Raw genomic sequence first — 27061 nt, forward strand, 5'->3', positions numbered from 1 at the left:
GGATCTATTAAAATTAATAATCTGATCAAGATTCCTCCGAAAAGTTTTGTACGATTGGAGTAAATTAGATATTCATCTCATAGTTTCTAGGAACTGAAGACGTCATGAAATCAGATGATGATGTTATGTATGCTGAGACTTTAAAGAAATATACGGTAATACAACCCTGACATGTGAAACTGATGAGCTCTTTTATTGGCATCTGACCAACCTCACCCAGGGACCAACTCGCTCGCGCCAACTTGCCCATGCCAACTCGCTCATGCATAAAACCACTTTTAATAGCTCATTACCGATTTAGTCTTGTTTAATTTTAGTTTTTTTGTTAATTTAAAAATAATATAATAATTGAAGTTTCAACAACGTCTTTTTGACTTTAGACCATTACAGTGCAAACGTAAGTGATCGGTAGCCGGCATACAATGGACGCTTTCCAACACCTTTGGAACACTTATTACACTACGGAATTGTGTATTCCTTTAATAGGAAAGCTTTCATTCTATTTTAATGTTACACTTTCATGTTGTTGTCTATGTTGTGTTATATCTTTAACCAAAGAATCAAAGCGATTGTTCGGTAATTTAGATCTCATCATTTAGGTGTTCGTATGTAATGGTATGCCAGTTTCCAAACACTTCTGTTTGTTAATATCTGTGAAAAAATATTTAATAAATGGATATAAGAAGGATCTTCGCATTAATAAACACTTTTTTGAAGGCAAAAGAAAAGTAATTTTACGTGTGGGTGAGTTGGTATGGGCGAGTTACTTCGTGGGCGACTTGACTGTAATTCCTTTGATTTACACAATGGTTCTGTTCCTCTTCGAGGGTTGTTTTCAGTTAGCCTGGGTGATTTTTTGTTGACCTGAGAAGAAGGCATATGCATCAGAGTCAATTAAGTGATTATTTCTGATTGGTCCTGTGCAAATGCCCTTTTCTTTATTAATTTCATTCAGATTTTACAGGCTAATCAAATTTTTGGGCTAGACTGTATCATGAATTATGTTAAATTTAGTACTCAAATCAAAATCAAGACATTGTTATTTAGAGGCAGCTGATAATTACATATTGGATCCCAAAGCTGCAACAACTCGTTAACATATTGTCATCCAAGCTAGATTGCTTAAAATGGTTTCATAATTGATTCTTTGATGGGTTAGATTCTTCAACACTTTTTCCTTCCTAATCCCTTAAAAAAATGGTATCACACACATTTCCTATCAATTTTCTCTCAATAATTATTGGTGTGACAGGAACAATGCAGCTTGCAAGAGACATGCCAAATTTCACATTTATGTACTTGCAACTTGTAACACCGGTCTTTTAATATTTAATTTCAATTAGCATATCAAGATTCCCCTTCTTACCTTTAAACTCCCTTCACATGTTGCTGTTTTGTTGATGTTTAACAATTATTCACCAAAGGTGAAGTGATTATTGTTGCATAATATTCACTGAGCATAAGGCGAATAATTGTTTTTGTATAATTGCTTGTAGGGGTGTTTAAAATCTATTGTGAATGTTTGTTTTGACATTGAACCCATTCTGTTTCAATTGTTTGATTATTCATATTAAGATAAAGAGTCATTTTCCCCCAGAATTTGATAGTTTCATTTAATTCAATCTGCAAAAACTTCATGTCTTTCTTGTGAAAAGCGTTACTCTCAACTTAGCAGCCTCTTTGGTGCTATTTGGATTGAATATTCTTTTTCACGTTCGTCACTTCCTCTGTAACACTGACAAGACCTGAGGCAGCCATTTTGAAATTTAGTGCTCCTGCTATAATCACCTCAAACAAGATATGATGCAATCGTTTACCAATCGGAGTGTGTGCATCTCTATAACAACTAGAGCAATTATACTAATATTAATTATGTTGAGTGTGTGAGGCAAAATCATTAAATTCAAAACTGAATTGTAACTGAAGTTTTAAAACAATCTGTGAAATATGTTCAGAGCCATCTTAAATGGATTACCTTGTTGCAGAATTAAGGTGGCGCTGAAACTACAACACACCTTTATTTTGAACTTTGCAAAAAAAGAAAATTTGTGTGTTAATTGTGATTAAACATTTGGCGGCTCACACATACCTGGGTTTATGTACCTGTAACGTTTTTTTGGGAGCAGAACATTTGGTTCATTTATCACAAGCATGAATATAAATTTGGCAATGGCGGCAAACTTTTCATGGATAAATCAATCTGAGAATGCCAAATGTTGCTTTAAATTATAATTCATCTTTGTTGGCACAGGAAAGAAGTTTTCGGGGAGGATACTACATGACACATTGTGAACTACATATTAGCAGTACTCATGTCTGGATAGAGGACGAGAAAAGTGGAGTAAGAGAACAAAGTTCAGAATTCGTTTATTATAATATTATAAAAAATTTTATCCGGAAAATTTAAACCAGTCCTCAAATCCAATTCCAATTTTTTACAGTCTATCTATTTTGTCAGAATTTATGCTGCAAACTTGCTTGTTTGAATTATCTCACACAGTTCCTAGAAGATCGTATTTAAGTTCTACATAGAGATGTCCTCTTGGATATCTTACAAATCATCTTTTAGGTGTATTTCAAGTTTTTCTTTGGTTCTGTGTTCGTAGGTTGGAAGGCATTTTCATCCAATTAGCAGATTGTTTTTCATTACTCAAGATCCAGATGACAAAGCAGTATTTGGCTATGTGTGCATTCAACCTAACCACACTGAATATAAGCTTTATGCTTTTAGGTCCGAAGAGGTAAGTGAAACCAAAGGGGCCTTGTGCTTATTTAGCTGAAAATTAGGAATTAATGTAGCCCATTTATTTATGGACAAGTTTAGACTGAGAATCTTGTCTTATCTAAAGAAAAGCAATATGCAAGACCAGGCTTTGCAACCCATACGGTTTGTTTTATTAGAACCAATAAAGGTTGCCTAGTTATTAAGAGCTCAGGTAGAGGGAGCTCAGGTTGTGAGAACAAACTGATTTGTTGCAGAGGGGTGGCTTATTTAACAAATCGATAAGCCCTGGCGGTGCTCTGTTCTTTTGTCAACTTCGGCAACTTCGCAGGAAGCGGCTAGAGCACAAAAGAAGTGTAGGGAGAACTTCCTTATAGCAGAGTCAAGGCTTATTTGTTTTGTAATAAATAATCTGTTAAATTCCCTACGCATTGCTTTCAATTTTCAAAACAAAGTTCAGAAACCATCAAAGTTCCCAATTTGCATTAGTTTACAAACTGACATCGTTCAGCAGAATCTGAGAGTGAAATGCTCTGTGAAATCTGGCGGAATTTAAGCTCATAAAAACACGCACGTTTTTGCACATGATGACCAGAAAACAAACTGCTCAAGGCATGTGTTTTATGAATGAATGAACGACAACCGAATTCACAGGAATATAAAGATTTCCCGGCATGACAGCACCGTAAAACTGGTAGTTACGAAAACGAAGAGCCCGGAAACGAAGACCTAAGACCCCCTACGAAAACGAAGACCCCCTACGAAAACGAAGACCCCCTACGAAAACGAAGACCCGTCACGAAAACGAAGACACATTACTAAAACAAGTTCAAAAGAGGTTGATATTACCTTTGTAGAAGAAGATTATGTTCAAGAGTAACACTACGAAAACAAAGATTCTTATGGAAATCTTGAAGTCTGAATTTGGCACGTCTGTAATTTATTACGGAATATTTCAACATTAGAGCCCCAGCTAAAACGAGATTTAATAGAAGAGATATGACATGTATATGGTGGTATATAATGAAGCAACAAGATGTAAGTTATCGATGAAAATAATAGATCGTAAAATATTACAAACGTATTGGCAATTTTTGAAAATGACGTCACAAGCCTATTTTTCGTGCAGTTTTACCCCTTCTCTAGAGGTAAAATTCTTGTTTTCAGCCAAACACCCTTCATTCATCATCCAGATTACAACTTTAAGACTCGCAATTGCATTTCTCGATAAGTTGCTAGCTTTTGATATATTGCATAACATTTTTGCTCTTCAGACTGAGATTGTCATTGAAACCTTGAGGGAAGATTTGGGAGTTGTAACTAAAATCATGTCAGAGGCGGGATCATCAGAGGAGTACCCAAACAAATTTTCTCAAGAGACAAATGGTATGTACTACTGAGCCCCATGTACTTTGTTTAAAAGCTAAGTTAGTTTTGTACCACATAAGTTACACACATGTCCAATACACCCGACTTGAGTTGGGTTGTCTTCACCAGCAGGCAAATTGAGCCCAATTGTATCAGAGGTATCGGAAGTAAGAGGCTAACAGGAGCGAGGGGGGTTGAAGATGTTGGCAAACACACTTGAACGGATCCGATGGAGACAGTTCATCTTAACAAGAGTTAGTCAGACTCCCCAGAGGTCAGTTCGCAAGACAGAAAATATCTCTCAGCCATGAGACGAAACAAGCACACTACAAGTGAAATATATGTCGTTCTTAAAGCCATGACGCAAAACAAGCGCGCTATACATGTAACATTCATCACTCTTTAAGCCATGAGGCGGAACAAGCACGCTACACATGTAACATTCGTCGTTCTTTAAGCAATGAGGTGAGACAAGCGCGCTATAAGAGCTCAACATAGCCACATATTTTCTAGGTGTCTCGCAAACTAACACGCAGCGCATCTGATGGACTCTCGTCAAGCAAACCGTCTCCATTGGATCCAATGGAGTTTGTTTGCCAACATTTTCCAGCCCCTTCACATGCTCAACGTTGCCACAATATTTTCTAAGTGTCTCGCAAACTGACATGCAGCACGTCCGATGGACTCCTATCACAATAATCCGTCTCTATCGGATCCGATGGAGTCCGTTTGCCGACATTTTCTACCCCTTTCACTACTCTACTTTGCAGAGTATTTTCTAAATCTCTCGCAAACTGACACGCGGCGAGTCCGATGGACTCTTTCCACGGCGACTCGTTTCCTTTGGATCCAGTAGAGTCCGTTTGCTGACATTTTCCACCTCCTCCTCTACTCTACCTTGCTGTATACTTTCTAAGACTATCGCAAACTGACACGCGGCGAGTCCAATGGACTCTTGCCATGGCAATCTGTCTCCATCAGATCCGATGGAGTCCGTTTGCCGACATCTTCCACCCCTTTCACTAATCACAAAGTTTCTCGCGAACTGACGCACGGTGAGTCTGATATACTCTTGCCACGGCAACCCGTCCCCATCGGATCCAATGGAGTGCGGCTGTTTGCTGCCATGTATTTCCACCCAGTCCGCAACTCTATACTTTGCGGTATAGCGAACTGACTTCTGGTGACTTCCGGTGAGTCTGGTTGTTCATGGCCTTTGTCCGTCAGACTCAGTTTGGGTGTATTGGACAACCCTCATACATTACGCATTGATTTTCTTGTCACCTTTGTCTTTTGCATGTAAATTCAAAATGCATTTGAGATACATTTGATCCTCCTTGGTTCAAGAACACTGACTTGGTTTTCGGGCACGCACCCCTAAGTTGTCAACTTGCTCTTGTGCAAGATTGTCTTTTAGCTACGGAGTGCTTATCATTACCATCATAATCTTCATCATTGTTTGTTTTATCTATATTATCAATCTAATCAACCGTAATCCTTTACCTCATGTAAGGGCGCCAGCATAACGGAGATATCTTTAACCACTTAGGTGCTCCTTAGGAGACATGTGTTTAAAGTCCAGGATTGTTCGTGTTCAGTCACACATCGCCGCTCAGCTGAAGCCCTTGTGCGAGTCCACCTTTTTCCACGTGAAAACTTCAAGAAGGAGTGAAAAGCATTTTAGAGGGCTGTTGTAAAGGGGTGACATTTTTCCCATTTTTCTTCAATGTTTTTCACTCTGCAAATTTCCCATGCACGTGAACTTTCTAAGTGAAATGACTGAGAAAATCCTGTGGCCAGGTAGATCGTCTAAAATTTATGATAAATTTTAGATTTCTCATCTTGTGAACAGATCAGTTACTGATGGAGGAGGAGGAGCCAGAAGGAAGTGGTCAAACGCTAATGAGAGAACCAAAGAAGCGGATGACACATTTACAGCTGAGGAAAAAAGAACAACATGAAGGAAAATTACAAAAACATTTGTCTAAGATGGAGCACCAGGTGACAAACCTGCGTGGAAAAATGCAACAGAGAAATGAACAACTGCAAGATGTAACCAAGCAAATGACGATTTTCCTAGGGCAGATACAAGAAAAAGATGAAGAAACTGCTAACTTACATAATCAAACTACTGCTTTAATGGAACAACTAGAGGAAATAGACCGGGAAATGAAAGAATTGGAAATAATTCTGTCTGTAGCTGAGGATAAAATAGCTAAGTCCTCTGATTGGATCATTTCACGCGATTGCATTCAGCTAACTGGTAGATGTCTTGGTTTTGGAGGCTGGGGAAACGTTCTTGAAGGCAAATTTTGTAGTTATCTAGTTGCGGTGAAACAGATGCATGAGCAGATTCTTTCTCCTTACAACCGCAAATTATTCGAGCGAGAAATGGATATTGCATCGAGATGCCGCCACCCTTGCTTGCTGCAGTTCATCGGAGCTACAAATGATGAAGGGAATCCACTGTTTGTAACAGAGCTTATGGAAGCAAGTCTACGAAATTTGTTGGAGCAAAGAGCTCTTTCTGAGTCTGAAATATCTTCTATTTCACTGGATGTGGCTCACGCATTGAACTACCTTCACCAAAAGCGACCATCTCCTATTGTTCACCGCGACATTAGCAGTACAAATGTGCTACTTTGGCGAAAGGGTAAACATTGGCGAGGCAAAGTGTCAGATTATGGAACTGCCAAATTCGTGCAGGAGTTCAATACAGTTTGTCCAGGTGCCATGCTATACAGTGCTCCTGAAACACTTACTCGTGTCCAAACCGTCAAGGTAGGCTGTTACTTGTTTATTGTAAATATGTTCGCATTTCTAGGTCATGTAAGTATAATATATAGATTTAGGCAAGCCTAAAAGCGGAGCTCTTGTCAGGCTATTCTCCAGCCCTTCATTATGATAAAAACTATGATAAAACTCTTCAGCACAGGCTGTAGGAGAGTTTCTTCAAGGGAATTTAGGAACCAGTCCGGGGGATAGGGAGGGAGGGGAGAATTGATTAGGAGTTGCAAAGCAATCAGCACGTATGCCAGTCTGCGGTATCTTCGAGCAGCTGATTACCTTCATTATTGTTCTTGATGTTTTGACCAAAGTTTTGAAGATAGGGAATGTTTTCTACCTCAGATGAAGTGTATGATGTCAGCATCAGTTGAAATTATATTCTATTGAGTGTGACTGATAATTTTGGTTTGGGAAATGAGCCAAAATCGAAAGAAACCATGGTAAACTACTTCGCCTTAAGACATCACCAGTCGATTGAAGAGTATACACGTGAGAACGGTGAGGCAGTAAAACAATCACCAGAATCATATGTGCTTCTCTTATATCTTCTCTTGAAGTTGCCAGGTATGACAGCGTACCCCACCGTTTTCCCAAATGTTTTAACCTCCTCTGATAAGCGTAGAAAACTGAAAAGAAAAGTCATTTTAAACTCGTGGTTGAACCTGTTATTTTTTTAAATTTTTTCTCTTTTGGCTATTATTGTTTCATGATTGTCCTCTGGCTGGAAATACACCGCGTCTTTTTGAGATTTATTCTGTTATTTAATTCGGTAACCTCAGCTGTAATTGCACATAATGCAGGTGTCTTTAAGCCAACTGTCCATGATCTTAGCAGGTCTAGCTTATGAAATGCGAAATTTGTCAAACATGCTTCTTGCACTGCGATAGTTTGATTTAAAAGAAGACAAGCCAGAACTTGAGTATCATAATTAAAAGTTGATGAATAAGAGACACTTGGGGTTCGACCATGAAGACATTTGTAGAAAACTTGAGATAATACCCGTATTTCATTTCTACATTACAGATCTCAATTCCAAACAACAATCAAGTTTTCTCTTTTGTTTAAAAGTTGAGTTTATGTCGTTATTGGCTATATTATAAGTTTAGATGGTATTTTCTCTTGTTTGCAAATCACTGAATTTACTGGAAGGTGGCGTTGTAGCAACATGTCAACAAAAAACACAAAAATGAATTTTATTGATATGTAAATATTTTTTGACTATCTACTGGCAAGCCCTTGCATAATATTTGAACCCAATCCTTTTCCACAACACCATTACAAAATAATTAGAAAGGGAAATGGAAAATCTGTGGCATATACACCATGTTTGAAATGTTAAGTCCATAAAAAGCTTACATGCAGGATTGAAGAGGGTTTATGTGGGAATAGGCTTTCTTGTATTTATCATTAATTTGCTGATGGCTCCTGTTGCCAATGCTTTCTTGTCAGTGCAAAGGAATTCAGGATTATAGTACGCACGACTTTTTTCAAAACTGGAAACTATCAACGTGAAAAGCCATACTTGTGCCTAGTAACTCAATCTTATTCTGATAAACTAGTTTCAAGAAGGACACAATATTTGTACTCAAAACTTTAATTTGACTATTCTTTTATAGCCAATACCAATCCCAAAACAAAATCAAAGTTAAGTAGGATCAGAGGAAAAAATAATGTGCCTTGCATCTGCAAGATTTTGTGTACTTATTTTATTTACATGAATATTAACTGATACTAGGAGATCTAAGAATCCTCAAAAGAAGGTAAAGGTAAAGAATCCATCTCACCAACGCGTTGGCTGACACACGATGGACACACTACTGATACATTACCAACACGTCAGCCGACGCGTTGCCATTTTGAAAACGCAACACTTGTACCTGGGTCTCCTCAATTTTTTTTTTCAAGGGTCGGATATCAAGGGAGTCAACTAACATGTCGACACACTGATCTCACCGACATGATTATTTTTTGTTCATTAGCAAGAACCGGAAGCGCAAAATCTTTATTGATCATTGACTTTTGAATATGTGTTGGCTTGTAAAGGAGTCATTTTAAATTGTAGTTTCACTGCAGTGAAAATTGTTTGGCAATGTCTTCAAGTAGCTTTCAAAATGCTCGGTCTCGCCCAAAGTTCCTGAACCAAGTGAACTCATCCAAGCAGCTCAGTATGTACTCGCACAGGGTACCACATATCCACTTCAACGTCTTCTTGATCAAGGCCCACACGCCTTCGATGGTATTAGTGTGTGGACCACTGTTAGGGTCAACAAAGTCCTTGCAGTGATTCACCAATAGAAGGATGTATCCTCGGTGATTGAGTGATATGTATGGAGTGAATTGATTAGAGTACATGATAGTTCCAGGAAGAATGTGTGTAGAGATAAGACGATGCACCAGTGTCTCTCTAGTTCTGTTTGGAACACAGAAGACCGGCACTTTTTGCGATCCTCGCTCCTCTACCCCAAACACCCATGGACCTTCCGATACTTTCCCTCTCTTATACTTTCTCTTGGCACCAAACTTGGACTTGGCTATCTCCACAGTCTTTCCTGAATTGAATTTCAGCATTCAGGATCTTGTTGGAACAGATTGGTCTCAGCTCACTCAGCGCCTGGTTCACAGTAGGTTTTGAAAGGCTGGTAAGCCGCAAGATTTTGCTGCCCGAAATCTGCATAGCCTATTGGAACATCAGGTGTAGCCAGGTTCTTAATGGAATGTTAGATCCCTCAAAGAAGAACCCTGACCTTATTGAAAGCCACATTATACATCGTTTATTTGTTCAGCACCACATGTATCTGTTGTTTACCCATGTTGTCTCTGCTACTTCCATATCAGATCCGCATTGAGAACAATGCTGACAGCTCCCTAAAAGCTTCTGATTTATGAAAAAGTTAAAAACATTCTGGAAAGTTCCCAATATAACAAGAAGATCCTGGAACTCCATATTTATTCAAGAATCGAATGCTAAAGCATAAAGAAGTTTGGATCAATTGTAGATTTAGTCAAGAAAAACATCAGTAATTAATACGCTTCTTATTGAACCAATCAAATAAAAGGAAAAACAATTAACATAGGATCCAACTTTATTTAATTGAGCCAATCACAGTTGTTGAAAAAACAGCCAATCACGACTACGTCTTATTTTATAGGATCCAACTTTAGTTCACTAAACCAATCACAGTTGCTGAAAAACAGCCTATCATGACAGCGTCTTATTTTATTCAAAAGAACAACTCGATTGACTCTATATCATTACCATCTATTGGCGACTTGGAAATACTGGAAATTTATTGAGAATGTCTCAACGCGTAACTAAGTGTACTGTCTGCAGGCAAGCTGGTCACTCCAGAATGCACTGTCCAGTTATGTGTAGTTCATGTAGTGGTGACAGTCATAAATGTGATAGTCATCAGCCACCCGCAAAAAGTCAGGAAAGAGGGCAGCAGAGAAAGAGCAGTCGCAGTCTCCGAATTATAAATCAGTTTGTAAGCAGCTGACCCCCAAAAAACCAGCAAATTGGCAAAGCCTACAAAAGTCTGAAGGCACAGTTCGATGAATTGGAAGAGAACTGCCAAGACAAGGACAAGTAGCTAACCCAGGTCCAGCAAGACGCAGACGAACTAGCAGACCTGGTGCAGCAGAGTGAGCAGCGTGTCGTCACCTACAAAGAGGAGCTGACCGCGACAACCTTGCCAAAATCCACAGTGCAAATGTGTTGCTCTGGAAACAAGGTACTCAGTGGCGAGCTAAAGTGTCAGATTATGGCACTGCTAATTTCAAGAAACAGACCATGACAGTTGCACCTGGGACTCCAATCTACAGTGCACCTGAAGCACACGCTACAAATCAAACAGTCCAAGTTAGCTCAGATTGACGATCTAACCGCACTTTTTTGTCTCGATGAGATTATTCGTGTTTTTATTTCCAATTTACCTTAAGACATCGTAACATTTTGATGGAGAATAATATTAAAGCCTCCTTTCTCTGGAATTGGACATTTTCTTTACGGTTAGTTCTCTGCTTTACGATGGCCGCCTTATTTACCTCAGTTTTGGAACTAAATCTTTCCAAACTTGAACTACCGGTCGAAAAATTGCCCTTCCCTTATAGAAATGGTGCTCTTATATGTAAATGACAGTTTGCAAAAGTAAGAATCAGAGGTATCTCAATAATTCATAGCTTGCTCGATAAAGGGTAATTGACCTCGCTGTGAAAAGTACTTAACAGTGACGATTATTGGCCTAATCCTTTTTAACCTTAATAGAGGCTCAAAGACACTTTAAAGTGAGAAAGGAAACAATATTTGAATGTTGTTTCCTCCCTCACTTTAAAGTGGAAGAGGCGATTTCTTAGGAAAAGACTAAAATCGAATCATTTCTGTAACTGCATTCGCCATTAAAAGCGTTGGTTTCATGAGATTCTCATGCAGCAAGACTTAATTTATTCATATTCCGCCTATTCTGGGAATTTTCCCACAATAGCCTTAAAAGCATGCGCGTTATTGCATCTCTCCATGCTGTCATTTATTTTTTCATTTTCTGTGGTCAGGTTGATGTCTACAGTTTTGGTGTACTTCTTTGTGAGATGTCCATCCGTGAATTTCCAGATCCTGATAGACGAGAACAACAAGTAGCAACGGTGGCAAACAACGTGCTACGAGCTCTTATCCGTGGATGTTTGGAAACAGACCCTCAAGTCAGACCAACTATGGAAGAAATAATTAGTGAAATAGAACCGGAAGCGCAAGGCACCTTTTGATAGAGTTTGTTAATTAACTTCAAACATATTGTTGTCTGTGTGGTTTGCAGTATTGCTACTGTACCGGACGATCACGTAAAAGATCCTGCAAATCTCTCCCGATGTAACTTAAGTGTGCGGATTTATCTTCCGAAAACCTTGTAAACTTTTTCTGTCTAGGCATGTTCAGCTTTCCATTATTCCTTACCTAGGTAGTTACACGTAAGGATTGAGATGAAAGCGTCCATTTAGTGTGTATCAAGCGGAAGCGTAAAGGAAAGAAGACACAGTCCGATACAACCAAGAGGGAGTCATCAAGAGTCCATTTTCAGGCAACTGCTTTAATCGATAAAATCAGGCTTGGCATGGAATTGCACGACTGAGCCTTCTCAGTGTAAATCATCAATCTTATTGTCAGACTTATTAATCGTCTGCGAATGTAATAACATACCATTATGATTTTCTTACTTAACGTTTCATTACAAAACTTTTAACCATCGATAGAAGTTTTTATTACGATATTTGTAGTGTGTTGGTTTGGTTGGACTTAATACAGCTATCATTTTGAATTTTTTGTTTTTGTTTTTCACGTGTTCTGGTCGTTTGGGTGAGAGTGGTCCTGAAAGGATTGCTCTTGGTGACAAGGAATGACCTTTAACAGGCTGAGTGGGAGACTCTGATGATGACTTCCACTCAGGGTGTCGAAACGACGGTAACGTCCACTGGAAAAGATCCTTTTAGGTCTTCTCTAACCTATTCCTTCTAGGTTCAGATCATTTACAGTAAAAATACCTCACGATGTTATGCGACTCAGGTTTTCCTGAAAAGTGACAGTAATGATACTTCTAACCAAAATTGACAATTGTTTTTACTTATGCCTTGTTACTGACCAAATTTCCACAATAAGTCCACAACAAGTAAGACCCTGATCTAAGCGTTCAAAGTAACAAATCAGTAGAGACATGATCCTTGCAAGCAAGCATCAGTAAAGACATTCTAGAAAAGAAGTTTGCAAAATTTAGACTTCGACAGGATTCGAACCCGTACACTTCCGGGCGCTGTAACCAATTGAGCTGCGGAGCCTCAGGTTGGAATTATTGCAAATTCTTCTGGGATTGTTATTCCTCTAGAGAATTATAATTAAATGAAATAAGTAATATTTTTATCCGAGGATGGAATACAAGGTAAAGAAATAATCTTTGCAGGTAAGCTGCAGTTAAAGAAATTGCAAAATGAAAGCTCTTCCCCTCGTCCTATCCACAAAATTTCTGTGGTCTTCCCTTAAAAATAAGTCGAACTTAGAATTTCACAGCTTTCTTATTTACTCCTAGCTTTTAAAGTGGCTATATCTTATTTCCTTCAGTTCTATGAGAACTTATGTTGTCAATTTTGATCCTCATCTGTAAAAGATCGTCCTTTTTTTGTCAGTTGTTGCTTGGGGAAAGCAATATTTTCAGTTCTTCGCCTTTAGATCTTTATGAAATATTCTAACTTCTTTACGATCGCTACAAAGAAATTATTTTCCATTTTTCTTGAAAACTAATTAATTTATCATTGGTGTTTTCCGGTAAACGGTATATGCTATGGGTGACGCATGGGAACTTTTAGTTAGTGCCTTCAAAAGTCCAGCAGTACTCTAGCCCGGCAACTGGTACTCTGTTTCCTTAACGCTCGAGACGTCACAGTCCCAGGGGCTAACTGTGTACCGAAGAGTAGTTGAGCTTGTTCTTGCGAGGGAAACAAAACTTAATAAGATGGCAGCTCTGCAAGGTTAACCTTGAGATCGACCCAGACGTAAAACCAAAGACCTCAGTCGTCAGCAAAGGTATCAGGCTCGTATCAAAGTGATCTCACATGATAACCACCTGCTAAGAAGCGAAGAAATCCCAGTTTGTAATGATAACCCTGGCACGACATAAAGTATGTACAAATCATCTAACACATTTTTTACACAATTAAGTTAAAGTGTAAAAAGGAATCAGTCCAGTTTCGAAACTGAAACTTAAAAGTTAAATTACTGTGCATGTTAACTAAATGCCCAAATATAGAGTTTAATGCCAACTTCCTCTGTGCCCAAACATAGAGTTTAACGCTTCCTTCCTCTGAGTTTCGCGTCCTTTATATCGCAAAACAACCAACAAATTTTGCGCTATTTCCAGTACTCGCAGTGCTCGTAAGTTTGATTTTCCTTGATAGTAGGGGCGGCCGTTTTTGGAATATCGATTACTCTAGACTTATTCAACCGTAACTAGTAGTAATGTCGCAATATGATTGGCCAATTTGCCGTTGTCGATGTGAGTAAAGACAACGCCGCTCGCGTCAACTTGTCACGTAATGGTCACGCACCAAAGGAATCCTTTTATTTGACGTCGATATTGTGGCCACTGAGATGACGATTAACGTTGATGATAAGAGAACAGACCATGTTAAACCACTGCCGAGTTGTTAAAATATTGAAAAGGAAGATTTCTTTCGTCTGCTTCAAATCACTTTCTACCCAGAATACTTTTAAATAAAGCGAGACATTTTTCATAGTAATAATTAGAGGATTGCAGAACATCTCTTTTTAATATGAAAACTTAATGAATCCTGAAGAAAGTAAGTTGTTTCGATATGATTGTCCAACGGTCAAGTCATCACGGGCGAAGTTAATGATTAAAAATTAAAGCTTCCACAGTGATTGAAAAGGGCCCTTTACCGAGACGCCAGAAAAGAGGGTTGATTTGGCCTTCGTACGTACTGTAGTTGTTTTATGTCGACAGAAAATTGTAAATTATATCCTGGATTTCTAATAAACATTTTTAAAAAGAGCTAACATAGAGTACTAACATATAGAGTACTTCATATTCAGCATATCATTTTAGTTGAAGTCAAACTTTAGAGCCACCAACTTTATAATAGGAGGTTTTTCTCCAAGTGTTTACCACACACCTAGCACCCACCTGCTCTCCTTCCAGCCCTTAGGCCTATGACTGAGAATGGATTTCCACACTTGTTGAAGCAAACAAGCATCCCTAATTCACACGACTACTAACGCTGGCGACGGAGAGCACTATAAGACTGCATGAAACCCTTCATGTCAAGAGTAAAAATTCAATTCGGTATGGCGTTTGCAGATTCAGCCAAGTAGCTGACTTGGTGGAGCTTTACTGTGACAGCTGATGTCGTAAAAGATCGCCGTCCGCGCCAGGGGACTAGCCAGGATATTTTAAAGGGAGGAAGGGAAGGGGACGGGTCACCATGTGTAAAAGAGAGGGTACTTACCAGATTGCCCTGTCGACCTCCAAGCCGTGTTTTACTCAATGTGATAAAAAAAGACTTAAAAACGCGGGTGGGGGGGGGGGGAAGGTCACAGGCATCCCAGAACTCCCTCCCTCCCTCCCCCTTGCCAGTTACGTCCTCGTATCCGGTTCCCAGGAAGCGGAAAGCAACTCGCTTTTGGGGTTTCCAAGTTTCACGATAACCGCTTAGGTACGAGGCCGAGTGGAAGAGTTTTTTTTTAGCATTCTAAGATACTACTTAATTTATCTGTATCGATCAACAGTATATTCATTCTTATTTGCTTTCCGTTTCCCTTGGAGCGACAGATCACTTCGTGATCAGTTCTTGGCAAACTTTAAAATCAGCATATTTGCTGTTGTTCCATAAGGCAACTAAATTGAGTTTTTAACTTTTCATTTTGTGTAAATACGTAAGTGTTTCAGCTCCACTCTAAATAATAGCAGGTAGGCTTGATGGTGAGTCTTCCCAAGCAATTTTAAGAGTGTTGGTGTCTGGTAAATTAAGGAACTAACCCGGATTCTAAAATTTACTTCTCATGATTCGATTGAGGAATGGTGTGGGTATAAGTGCTAATTCTTCGTGTTTCTTTCGGTTTTAAACCTACGGAAACCGCGGCAAGACAATTTTGAACAAGAATAGCTTTCGTTAGATTACCTGCATAAACATTTCGGGATCTTTCAAATTTCCCCGTTCACTCATCCGCCGACTTGGTTAGCACTGCCCGTAAACGAGCCCATAGTGCAGTGTGATGATCCTAGAGTGCAATATGCTCGTGGTATCTGCGGAACGTCATTCGCTCAGTGCTAACTGCAGCAAAACACAACTGGGGCCGGACGCTATATCGAAGGCGTTCGTCGAGGGTAAGAGTACGCAGTAATTTTGGTCAGCGGGAAAATTATGAAACCCGCGAATATTGTGAAAGCCCGCGAAAGGATGACATCTAAAAACTGAAGACAATTTTTTATTAAGACACTAGAATGCGTAATGATGGCGGCGACTAATCATTCTTCTTTAGATAAATCGGAGATTGACTTCCTTGAGGAAAACCTTGAAAATTGTTCTGTTGAAAACTGGTACTTCTTGGGTTATTTCGACGGGAAAAGAGACGAGTTCGAGGATACGCTCGAGAGGTTTCTTCTTATTACTTCCACATGCTTTGTAAAGAAGGCCTTGCACTCAAAGGAGTTAAATCACAAGAAGTTTTCGAAAAATGGTGGGCAGTTTCTTTTATTTTTGGCTGATTTTTTTGCCTTTATCAATATGGTGTGGGCCTTGTAAAGACTTGATCTTTTGCCGCAATTTTGTAAAAACTTACGCAATGCACCGGGTGTAAAAGTGTTGAAATATTTAAAAGTATTTCATATATAGGAAATCCCTTGGAAAACACTCTAAGTGCCTAATCCAGTATACCGAAATACTTTTTCAAATTATGCATTTGCAGCGTCTCCCGTCTTTGAACACAATGGTGGTAGTGTACCGATCCAATTTTTTGGCAAACCGTTTACCATCGTAAGCGATGAAACTCGGCATTGCCTCTACGGACCAACAAAGATGAGAATTCCTTTTGAAAACAGAGTTTGAAATATAATGAAACATACCAGTAGTATTCGATTTCTGCATAACCCGCGAAACTGTTTTAATTTTTCTAAGTATTTTAGTGGAGGAATCCATCGAGCTTTTCGCATACTGAGGAAACAAAATCGGGAATGTCATTTACATCCATTTACTTCAGAATTTCCCATAAACGTAGGGTGTATACAATTCCTGAAATCCTCGTTCGTTGTTTCATGAATTACCTGAAGTTTCAGTGTTGACAAATTTTTCGTATTACGTAAGTAAAAAACATTGAACTTCTCTCAACGGACTTAACGCTGCAAGGAGAATCTCTCTCATAATTTACTTTTCAAGAGACGTCATCACCATCTAAAATTCAAACGTTACTGTTAGGCTTATTAGTGCATTGATAACCTTATAAATAGTTCAAACATCCTGAAAACATTTTTATTAGCTTTTGTATATCTTTATCTGTAAGCCACATGTGAGTAAACAAAAACAAAGAAGTGTAGTCTGATGGCTTGTTTTTATGCATCTAGGATTTTGGGAATCGCTACAAACTACGCGATCACGCATTTAGTAATATTTCTTCTTCTCCTAATGATTGATACTGGAAGAAAACAGTAACGGTGTAATGCTATTTTATGTGCCCGTTATAAAAAAAAATTGGACTCGCATTTAACTTACTGGTAAAAATCCCATGAAAATTGTTCAAAAGAAATATATCTCATTGGTTATTTTATGACAACCACAAAATACTCAAACAAAATCAAGAAACTGCTGCAGGACCTCAAAGCTCCTTTGTTCAGATCGATCTTGAACAATTCTTTTTTGAACTTTTCGTGGGCAACAAGTGCTGAAGCTTACATGACCCATTTTAAATATAACCGCTGTACTAGAAACTTGTGTGTTCGACCCTCGACCGACACCTTCGATATAGATCACCCAACACAACTGAACATAGAACGCATCGTCTAATTTGTCAATGCAGTTTCCAAGCGGATGGTTTATCAGGTTATAGAGCCCGGAAAAAATTATTTTACTGCTAATATTTAAATTTTTTAACTTGATCGGCTAAAGTATAAAAAACTGTTTTCTTTTTTCTACGCAGTTGAGAAAACTATCCAAGAGCTAACACAAGGTAGCACTTCACTTTGTTTGCTTTGGAAGACCTTTACGAAGCAAAGAAATCGGTAAGTCACCACTCCTAGTTGATATTATTATAGCTGAGGGCTGATGGTATTTTTTATTGTTTGAAGAGCATGAATGGATTATCTGATTCAGTTGTAACTCGACATCCTATAATGACGGTTTCTTTTATTAATGGCCACAGAAGCAAAAAACCTGGTAGTACTTTTATTAATAGTCTGTCTTTGAAAAGGGTAAATTACAACACAATTTACGCTTTGTTATTCAGCTTAATTCTTTCTGTTAGCTCAAAGAAAAATAAATTTTCATACAGTGAAAAATTTAAATAAGTAACCCTATAATCATAGCCATGCCAATGGATTTGAAAGGCTTCTGGAAATACTGAATTCGGACAATTGGTGATCGGTCGCTGGTTTTCAATGTTTCAATGTTGTGTATGGAAACGAGACAAGCATGATACTCAAGTTTTGTTTCACTTTGACTTGAGTCTTTGATCTTTGCAATTCTTGCATTAACTAAAATCCTTGAGGAGAAAACCAAAAATGTTTTTCTTCAACATTGAAGAAATCATACTGAATATGTTTTTTGGCACACCCTATTACATAGAGAACTTGTAGAAAATAACTGTTCACCACATAAGTGTTGTGGGAGAGCAGGTAGGTAACTAATATGAGTACCAATACGGCATAGGCATTAGTAAAGCTGTAGTTCTAAGCTAGTACATGAGTGGTCAGTTTGTAAACCCCTTAGAATAGTTGTTCTCCAACACATAGAGTCATAAGTTCATTCTTAGGGTGATATGACCCAGCAACTCTGATAATAGGACTGCATTGCAATTCTTGACTCCTAGGTAAAAGTTGAAAATTACTAGGTATGCTTTGTTGCCAGCACAAAGTTTAAAGTGTTCTTCCTTTATGTTGTCCATTTATGTTGCTTTTAAAACCTGGATTTCCTCTTTTTTCAGCCATTACTAAGACTAAGGAAATGACAGGATATTGGAATCAGAACCCATTTACTAATTCAGACTTCATATTCAGATGCCAGGTTTGATCCTTATTATTTTCATTATCCTTTGAATTATCACCATTAAACCTATTATTATTGTTCTTGATATTATTATATCTCTCCTCATGAATCAAATTACTGCCCTATAACATGGATTGAAAGTGTTTAGTTTATTATCAGTTATATAATTCTATAGTGAGTAAACTCTGTTTGACTTGCAATAAAGTAAAGTACTTTGTGCAGGTATAATCACACAATTTCAATTGGAGTGTAGTATAAATATACTCATGGAATTTTCTAAAATTTACTAGTTCTCATAAATTTCTTCTAAATAGCACAGGAAAACTCATGTGAATGCTTATTAATAATAATTATACATTAACAATTGCTGAGTCACCTTATAAAAGTAGAAAAGCTCTCTTTGATTTCCAGCTATTGCTGGTCAAGTTGTTCAGTCAAACCTATTATTACTCAGACACCAAGTTTTGGCCAGATAAATATCTATTGTGTCATACCTCAGTAAATCCTTGCCCCCCCCCCCTCCCCCCCAATATATATTTCCAGAATTTTCCCAAAAGTTTATCAAGGAATGCCTTTCATCCAGCTAATTTATTCTCGTTTTTCTCAGTACCATGTTTCCACAAATGGTGTAGCTCCATTTTCTGCATATAAACACACACACAACCCACAATTCCTCTATTCACTCCGACGAAGGGCTGGTGCTCCAAATGCCAGCTTTGAAACTCTTAACAGTGGCCAATTTATGTTATCCACTCAGGTGATAATACCAAATTACCTTGTTATACTCTCCCACTGATGCAGCACCACAGTTACTTTAGAAACTTACCCCCTTTAGACCTACTACACCGAACTACACCTGCTACACTAACTACACCAAACTACACCTACTGCACTAAGGTACACTTACTTCACCGACTACTTGATATTATGACAGAGTAAGTGTTAGTTTTTTTCTTAGATAGTGTAAAATCTTGTTTCATATTCGTGATAGTAATCATGAATCTATTATAATTATAATCTGATCAAGATTCTTCCAAAAAAATTCATGTAAGATTGGAGTAAATTATTTATATTCATCTCAAAGTTTCTAGGAATGAAAGACATCAGGAGTGATGATTTGTGTCGTGAGGCTCTTAAGGAATTAAAGGTAATACACACTTGACATGTTGAATCCCAAAGCTGTAACACAAGCTAAATTGCCTAAAATGGTTTTATAATTGATTCTTTGATAGGTCAGTGTTTCAACACTTTTTTACTCTTAACCCCCTAAAAAAATGGTATCAGTAATCACACACATTGCCCATCAATTCTCTCTCAATAATTAATGATGATGTGACAGGAACAAAACAGCTTGCAAGGGACATGCCTAATTTTACTTTTATGCACCTGCAACTTTTAAGGAAAGAATGGTAACTCCAATTTTTTAATGTTTAATTGCAATCAGTGTATCAAGGTTCACCTTGTTCAAAGTTTCCTTTAAGCTCCCTTCACATGTTGCTGTAGTGAGTATCACTATATAATATTCACTGAGCATATGGCGAATAATTGTTTTAATATAATTGCTTGTAGCTGCTTTTGAAATCTGTTGTCAATCTTTGTTTTGACATTGAACCCATTCTGTTTCAATTGTTTTGATTACTCACATTGAGATAAAGAGCCAGTTTCCACTAGAATTTGATAGGTTCATTAAATTCAGTTGGCAAAAACTTCATGTCTTTCTTTTGAAAAGTGTTACTCCAAACTTACTAGCATCTTTTGTGCTATTTGGAATTGAATTTTCTTTATCATGTTCATCACTTCCTCTGTAACACTGACAGAACCTGAGGCAGCCATTTTGAAATTTAGTGCTCCTGCTATAATCACCTCAAACGAGATATGATGCAATCCTCTACCAATCAGAGGGTGTACATCTCTATAATCACTGGAGCAATTATAGAAATATTAATTATGTTAAGTGTGTGTGAGGGAAAATCACTAAATTCAAACTGCATTGTAACTGAAGTTTTAAAACAATCTGTGAAGTATGTTCATAGCCACCTTAAATGCATAACATTGTTGCAGAATTAAGGTGGCACTGAAACCACAACACACCTTTATTAATTTTTGAGCTTTGCAAAAACAATCAAATTTGATATGTTAATATAAACATTAGGGGCTCACACATACCTGGGTTTATGTACCTGTAACATTTATGTTTGGGAGCAGAACATGTGGTTCATTTATCACATGCATGAATATAAATTTGGCAAGGGCTGCAAACTTTTCATGCATAAATCAATCTGAGATTGCTAAATGTTGCTGTAAAATGAAATTCATTTTTGTAGGCACTGGCAGGAAGCTTTTGGTTAGGATGCAAGGAGACACATTGTAAACTATGTATTGACCATGTCTTTGTCATAATAGAGAAAGAGGAAACTGGAGTAAGAGAACAGAGTTTAGAATTTGTTTATCATAATATTGTATAAATTTTATCCAGAGAATTTAAACCAGTTCTCAAATCCAACCTCAATTTTTAAAGTCTATGTAACTTATCAGAATTTGTGCTGCAAACTTGCTTCTTTGAATTATCTCTCACAATGCTCAGAAGATCATAGTTAAGAAGACATCTCTGAAAGAATCAAACATCTGGGAAATGAAAATTTTCAACCCCCCTTCAAATTTTGCATGCAGTTTAGCACTCAGGGGGGATGCACAAGAATGCCCTTTTTAAAGGTTGCAGCACTCTTGTTGCCATGGTAATAACTGCTGTTTGTTGAAGGCCGGGGGCCTCATTTTCATACAAAAACGTCTCAAAAAAAGAATGAAATGTTTAGTCTCTATCTCAAGCTAAATACAACATTACAAATTGGCACTTCCAGGGTTGTCAATAAGCGCCGGCGACCGGAGATGTCGCCGGCTACTTGAACGTTTTCGCCGGCTGCAAATTGGTCGAGATAAGCGGGAAAAAAGCGGTCATTATCAAAACGCTTTTTAAAAAAAATTAGAAACAAAAAACAAAAAGAAAATTGGTTTGTTTCATTCATAATTTCAATGTATTTGCAATGCGCGATTTACAACAGAAGTTTTGGCTCGTTTAGTTTCGTGTGCTGCATGATTTGCGAGTGAACAGATCAGGTTTGTTTACTTTACATTGTCGCCTTTTGTTTTAAAATTTGCATATGTCTACGCTATCTATATGTACTTTGTCATTCTGGTATAAGTTAGCGGTGTCAATTTTCGATTGAATTTATCTGATTTTCTCAAATGTAAATTAAGTTTTGAAAGACGGCAATTGACCGTAATTACCCGTAAAGTTTTAATCTTCACTAGTTCAAGGTGATGTCCATTCATTTACAAAAAAATAAACACAAAGAAAAATATAAAAAATTGTCTGTCGACCCTAGTTAATTTGTGATAATCGATGACAGATTATAGGAAATAGATTATTTGAAACATAAACGTTTATATTGAAACTAAAGGTTAATAAAAGTCAAAGCTACTTGAGAATAAATTAATAAAAAAAATGAATAGTCATAAACAGTACTGTTCTTTTCAGGAAGTGAAGCTTGTTAGAATTTTTGTGAGGAAAGGCAATTTTTGGCAGTGTCAAAACGTCAAATTCATTTTGCTTCCGGGGGCTTAGCCCCTGTACCCCGCTGGGGGCCTCGGCGGCCCCCAGACCCCTCGCCTCTGTGGGGACCTTCGGCCCCCAGAGCCATCTACTTTCCTAATATCTCCGCTTACTTGAATTCTTATTGACAACCCTGCACTTCTACCATACATAGTGACATCATTCGTCTTCTCTTTGATTCATTCAATTTTCCCTGGGAGTGAATGCGAACACACCAATAGATTATTTATCTCGGTACAGTTTCAGTGATTTTTGTTGTAGGGTAAAACAGGGAAAACGTTTATCTGAATTTCTCCAAAAGTACACCAATTCTGGAACTGAAAAGTTTACCTACCTAGTTGGTTATAATATTCTTGCTTTTAATTATATAAAAATCTTTCCATAGGGGCAATTCGCGAACTAACTCAAATATCAGATATTAAAACAATTACCAATTTTGAGTTAGTTCGAGAATTGCCCCTATGGAAAGTAAAGGCCGGCCCGCAAATATTTGAAGGGGAGTTGAAAATGTTCATTTCCCAAGATGTTTGATTCTTACAGAGACTTGTTCTTAAGTTCTCTATAGAGGTGTCCTCTTGGACATCTTAGAAATCATTTTCTAGATGTGTTTGAAGTTTTTCTTTGGCTGTATTTTTGTAGTTTATATTGCAAAGGAGTTTCTCCACGGAAATATCACTCATTATTCAAGATCCAGATGACAAAACAGTATTTGGCTATGTGTACAGTCTACGTTCCTTCTTAGGACCCATAGTTTGTGCTTTTAAGTCCGAAGAAGTAAGTGAAACCAAAGAGGCCTTGTGATAGTTTAGCTGAATTATAAGGAATTCATATTGCCTGTTTATTTATGGACGAGTTAAGACTGGGAATATTGTCTTCTTTAAAGAAAAACGATATGCAAGACCAGGCTTTGGAACTCATGGGGGTTCTTTCATCGGAACCAATAAAGATTGCTCAGTTATATAGGGCTAAGGTAGAAAGAGCTCAGGTTGTTAAAGCAAATGGATTTGCTCCAAGGATTGCAGAAGGGTAGCTTATATAGTCTTAGAATGGAGTCATGTTTGACAGACAACCACTTGGAAATAAGTTTGATTTGATCCCTTGGCGCGGTAGCTTGAGAATGAAAGGTTCGTACGTTCTTAGTTACACATTTCTCTTTGATGATTGAGGATGATTACAAGGGTAAACTAGTGCAAACGTATCGGCCATTTTTGAAAATGACGTTACTAGCCAATTTTTTTTGTGCAGTTTTACCCCTCGTCTCAGAGGTAAATTTTTTTTCTTCAGACAAACACCTTTCATTTATAATACAGATTACAGCTTCAAGACTCGCAAGAGTATGTCTTGATGAGTTGCGAGCTTTTGATATATTGCATAAAGTTTTTGCTCTTCAGGCCGAGGTTATCGTTAAAACCTTGAGGGAATATACAGGACTTACGAATAATATCATGGGAAAGGTGGCCGGATCATTAGATGGTATGTACTCGGACCTGCACCACTTTCGGATGAGTTCTCCTTTAGCCGTTTAGGAAGTTAAAATGTATGACTAAAACATACAAATACAGAAGCAAAACCGGGAAAGCCAAAAAAGCTATTCCATAATACTTCCAAATTTTCATGTTTTTTTTAAAATTCAAAACATTATATATATTCGAGTCCCGATCTTGATTCATGATCCCATTAACTTTCTTAATTTGGATCTTTGCACCTTTTACAAGGATATAGAGACCCCTTTCAGAATTTGACACATCTCATGGGACAACCGCAAGAGAAAGAAAGGAAAGAGGCCAACCTCTCAATGGTAAAAGAGAACAGAAGTAGACGAACTTCCAGAACCCTGCGAGCTTCACGTCAAACGAGAGAGCAAGAGCTAGTTAACTGGTCGGAAAAAATGGGCGAGATGACACAGCAATTTCCAAACTTCCAAAACCAGTTGCAGCGAAAAGATAGTAAGGGCTCAACATTGGAGAGAAAGATTCAGCAGTTACAGAATGAAGTTTCTATCTTACGGACGCAGCAAGTGGAACAATGCCAAGAAGTAGATGAGGTGCGTCGTCAAAAAGCAAGTGTTGAAACACAACTAAGGCAAATGGAACAACAACAGCTCCGGGAAAGAGACCAAGTTGAAGCCCAAAACCAGAGATTAAGAGAGGTGGAACAACAACTGGCGCAAAGAGGAGAGAGTTCCTATGATTGGATTATCAGCCGTAATGAAGTTCAAGTGACTAATAAGCGCCTTGGGTCTGGAGGTTGGGGAACGGTTTATGAGGGCAGATACTGTGGTTGTGATGTTGCCGTGAAACAAATCCACGAAGACTTTGCATCAGCTCATAGACTTAAAATGTTTCAGCGTGAAATTGACATGGCTTCAAAATGCCGCCATCCATGTTTGCTACAATTTATTGGAGCAACTATTGACGAGGGATTTCCTCTCCTGGTGACAGAGCTAATGGAAACAAGTCTACGGCGACTTTTGAGGGAAAGACCTCTCCATAATTTCGCTGGATGTGGCTCGGGCACTGAATTATCTTCACCAAAAACGACCTGTACCGATGATTCATCGCGACATCAGCAGTGCTAATGTGTTGTTGTGGCGGAAGGCCGGACGAGAGACAGGTATTCACGAGGCGCAATGGAGAGGAAAGGTTTCCGATTATGGCACTGCCAAATTTGTAGAACAAGTCATGACTCAAACTCCAGGATGTTTGGCGTACAGTGCACCTGAGGCACGTACAACGACCCAAACAGCGAAGGTATCATTACTAGTGGTTTGTGGGCAATGTACACTCTATTTTGGCCAGAAAAGCAGAATGAGTTAAACGATCCATTTAATTAATAAGCACCCGCTATTTTTTTGTCAGCAGTGACCAAATTATAGTGAACAGTATGAGAGCATGGATAATATAAAAGCAGGATTTTCTTAGGTATACAAAAGAACGAGGGTTGATCCAGTAGTTTATGAGGACTACATTTTATTTTTTGAATTGTGTACTTTAAGCATATCCTGTTTTTTTTGTAGCAAGTCTATCTGTTCAAAAGGAGAGAGAACACATGTGGATGAAACAGTGTTTTTCTGTTCTGCTTATAGTCAATGGTTCTAGAAAATTATCTTATATTAGGTAGCTCGCTATACTCGACTTGAAGTGACTTTAATCTTTACCTAGTCATGTTGTTGAATAATTTCTAGATTGATGTCTACAGCTTTGGTATTCTACTGTGTGAAATGTGCATTCGAGAAGATCCAGAACCTGACAGGCGTGATGAGCAAGTCGACAAGATGTCAAACCGAGCGCTGCAAGAGCTCGTGTGCCAGTGTTTGCAAACGAACCCAGATGATAGACCAGATATGACAGAAATCATTGACAAACTTGAGCAGTTCCAGGAAGTGCTTTAGGAGTCTTGTCATATTTTTAAAGAGGGGAATGTAAGTTTTAACACCAAAGATTTTCTCAAACAGCTAGCACAATCACACACATTTCAGTACGTTTCTATGTCAAGGAGAGAAATTGGAATCAGTCAATCAAACATATCATTCTCTTCCTGGCGCGTGATACGTTTATATGATTTTGTTTCCTTGTTTGGTTTTGTTATGTTTTTGGTGTTTTCCTCAAGTTACAATACTTATACAATACTTATGGCACTCAATTTCCTTACAGAATCGAGTTTATATGTGGTTTATTTACGGTTCACGGGAAAAAAAACACAGGCCTCTTGACTCTATACGTATCGCTTTCTGCAATCGTGAAATATAAGCGCACCATTTGATTGTCTTTTGGCGCAACTGCTTGTTTGAAAAAAACCCAAGTTTCGCACCTTTTCAAAGGGTAGATATCAGTCTTTATGTTATCACTAGGCTTTCCCTTCCGTCCTAATTATAGCTTTCCGATATATATTTGTCTAAGTCCTTTTTTCTCTAAATCTGTGTGTTATGTGCATTCATTTGCCAAGGTATCAAAGGCGTAATCCCTAAGTCGAACGGGTAAATTAGTGCTGGTGGTGGACAAGAATCATGATGACACTCAAATAAACGTCCATTTACTCCGTAGGCTGTGAAGTTTCATCCAGAATTGTCTCCAAGCAAGGCCTGAGACGAGATCAAGTATGGAAGAGAACATTTTCCAATGAGAACAACTATAGTAAGATTGTAGATTTAAGTTTTGTTAGCGTGAGGTAAATGTAGTTTCTCGGTAATATTCTAGCATTCTTTACCAAAAATTGTAGATAACGTGGAAATTCATCTTAAAATTCACGGTCATAACTCAACATAAAATTATAACACAGGTAATAAAAAACATATCAAAGAGAAATTGTAGCTGGTTGAAACTGCAATTTTTTATTTGCTATTGTCAAGTGTTCCAAGTGGTATTGATGACAATATAATTTCCTTAGTGAGGGGGATTTATGATGAGTAAGCGACAGTTTTCTGTCATTACCTTTTCGCTGGCTGGATAAGCTCCATCTAGTTAAAAGTACTGAACCTTGGGCCTCTGCAGATATAATGCTCCCACCTGATTGAGTGTCCATTTTAAGTCTTTCCGTGAGAACCTAAGGCGCCCTCGCTCAGAAACACGAATTACATTCGCAAAAAAACTAGTTGTTGCAGATACCTTTAAAATAATAAGAAATCTGTCAAGGCTTAAAAGCCCTTCTAAGACAAACAACATCTTTAGATGACTGCCTTATTAGAGAGGAGTCAAGCCTATAAAAAGACGAGGTAACACAAAAGTAAGAGCCAAAGGCATATATGTGACAGAAGCTATAGTCCAGGAAATGGATAATAAAATTTTTTTTCTAAAAAGGTCAACACTTTATAGTAATTGTTTTCCTCC

General features: G+C 38.0%; 3 protein-coding genes across 5 annotated transcripts in view; all 3 read left to right on the plus strand.

The window, feature by feature from the left end:
- Nucleotides 1-12160, plus strand: part of LOC131780811 (uncharacterized) — a 40525-nt gene extending 28365 nt beyond the window's left edge. For 2 of the 3 annotated variants that reach the window (XM_066163021.1, XM_066163022.1), the window contains 6 exons: nt 84-155; nt 2252-2341; nt 2607-2741; nt 3997-4108; nt 5943-6871; nt 11426-12160. In XM_066163021.1, the coding sequence (XP_066019118.1) occupies nt 84-155; nt 2252-2341; nt 2607-2741; nt 3997-4108; nt 5943-6871; nt 11426-11635 (1548 nt within the window). In that variant the 3' untranslated portion in view covers nt 11636-12160. The remainder of the gene's footprint in view (nt 1-83; nt 156-2251; nt 2342-2606; nt 2742-3996; nt 4109-5942; nt 6872-11425) is intronic. The other variant, XM_066163023.1, reaches the window with a different exon arrangement.
- A 5219-nt stretch (nt 12161-17379) lies between these two features.
- On the plus strand, nt 17380-27025 carry LOC131769570 (probable serine/threonine-protein kinase DDB_G0281745). The gene is made up of 10 exons (XM_066163046.1): nt 17380-17464; nt 17562-17643; nt 18564-18643; nt 19710-19772; nt 20950-21045; nt 22875-23009; nt 23627-23708; nt 23951-24985; nt 25420-25656; nt 26279-27025. The coding sequence occupies exons 3-8, from the start codon at nt 18584-18586 to the stop codon at nt 24811-24813; spliced, it is 1299 nt and encodes a 432-aa protein (XP_066019143.1). The 5' UTR covers nt 17380-17464; nt 17562-17643; nt 18564-18583; the 3' UTR covers nt 24814-24985; nt 25420-25656; nt 26279-27025.
- LOC136279652 (uncharacterized) lies at nt 24917-25626 on the plus strand. The gene is made up of 2 exons (XM_066163590.1): nt 24917-24985; nt 25420-25626. Exons 1-2 carry the CDS (start codon nt 24917-24919, stop codon nt 25624-25626), a joined length of 276 nt encoding a protein of 91 aa, XP_066019687.1.
- Nucleotides 27026-27061: the final 36 nt, after the last annotated feature.

This window comes from Pocillopora verrucosa, chromosome 3 (genome assembly GCF_036669915.1).
Source record: "Pocillopora verrucosa isolate sample1 chromosome 3, ASM3666991v2, whole genome shotgun sequence".
NCBI lineage: Eukaryota > Metazoa > Cnidaria > Anthozoa > Scleractinia > Pocilloporidae > Pocillopora > Pocillopora verrucosa.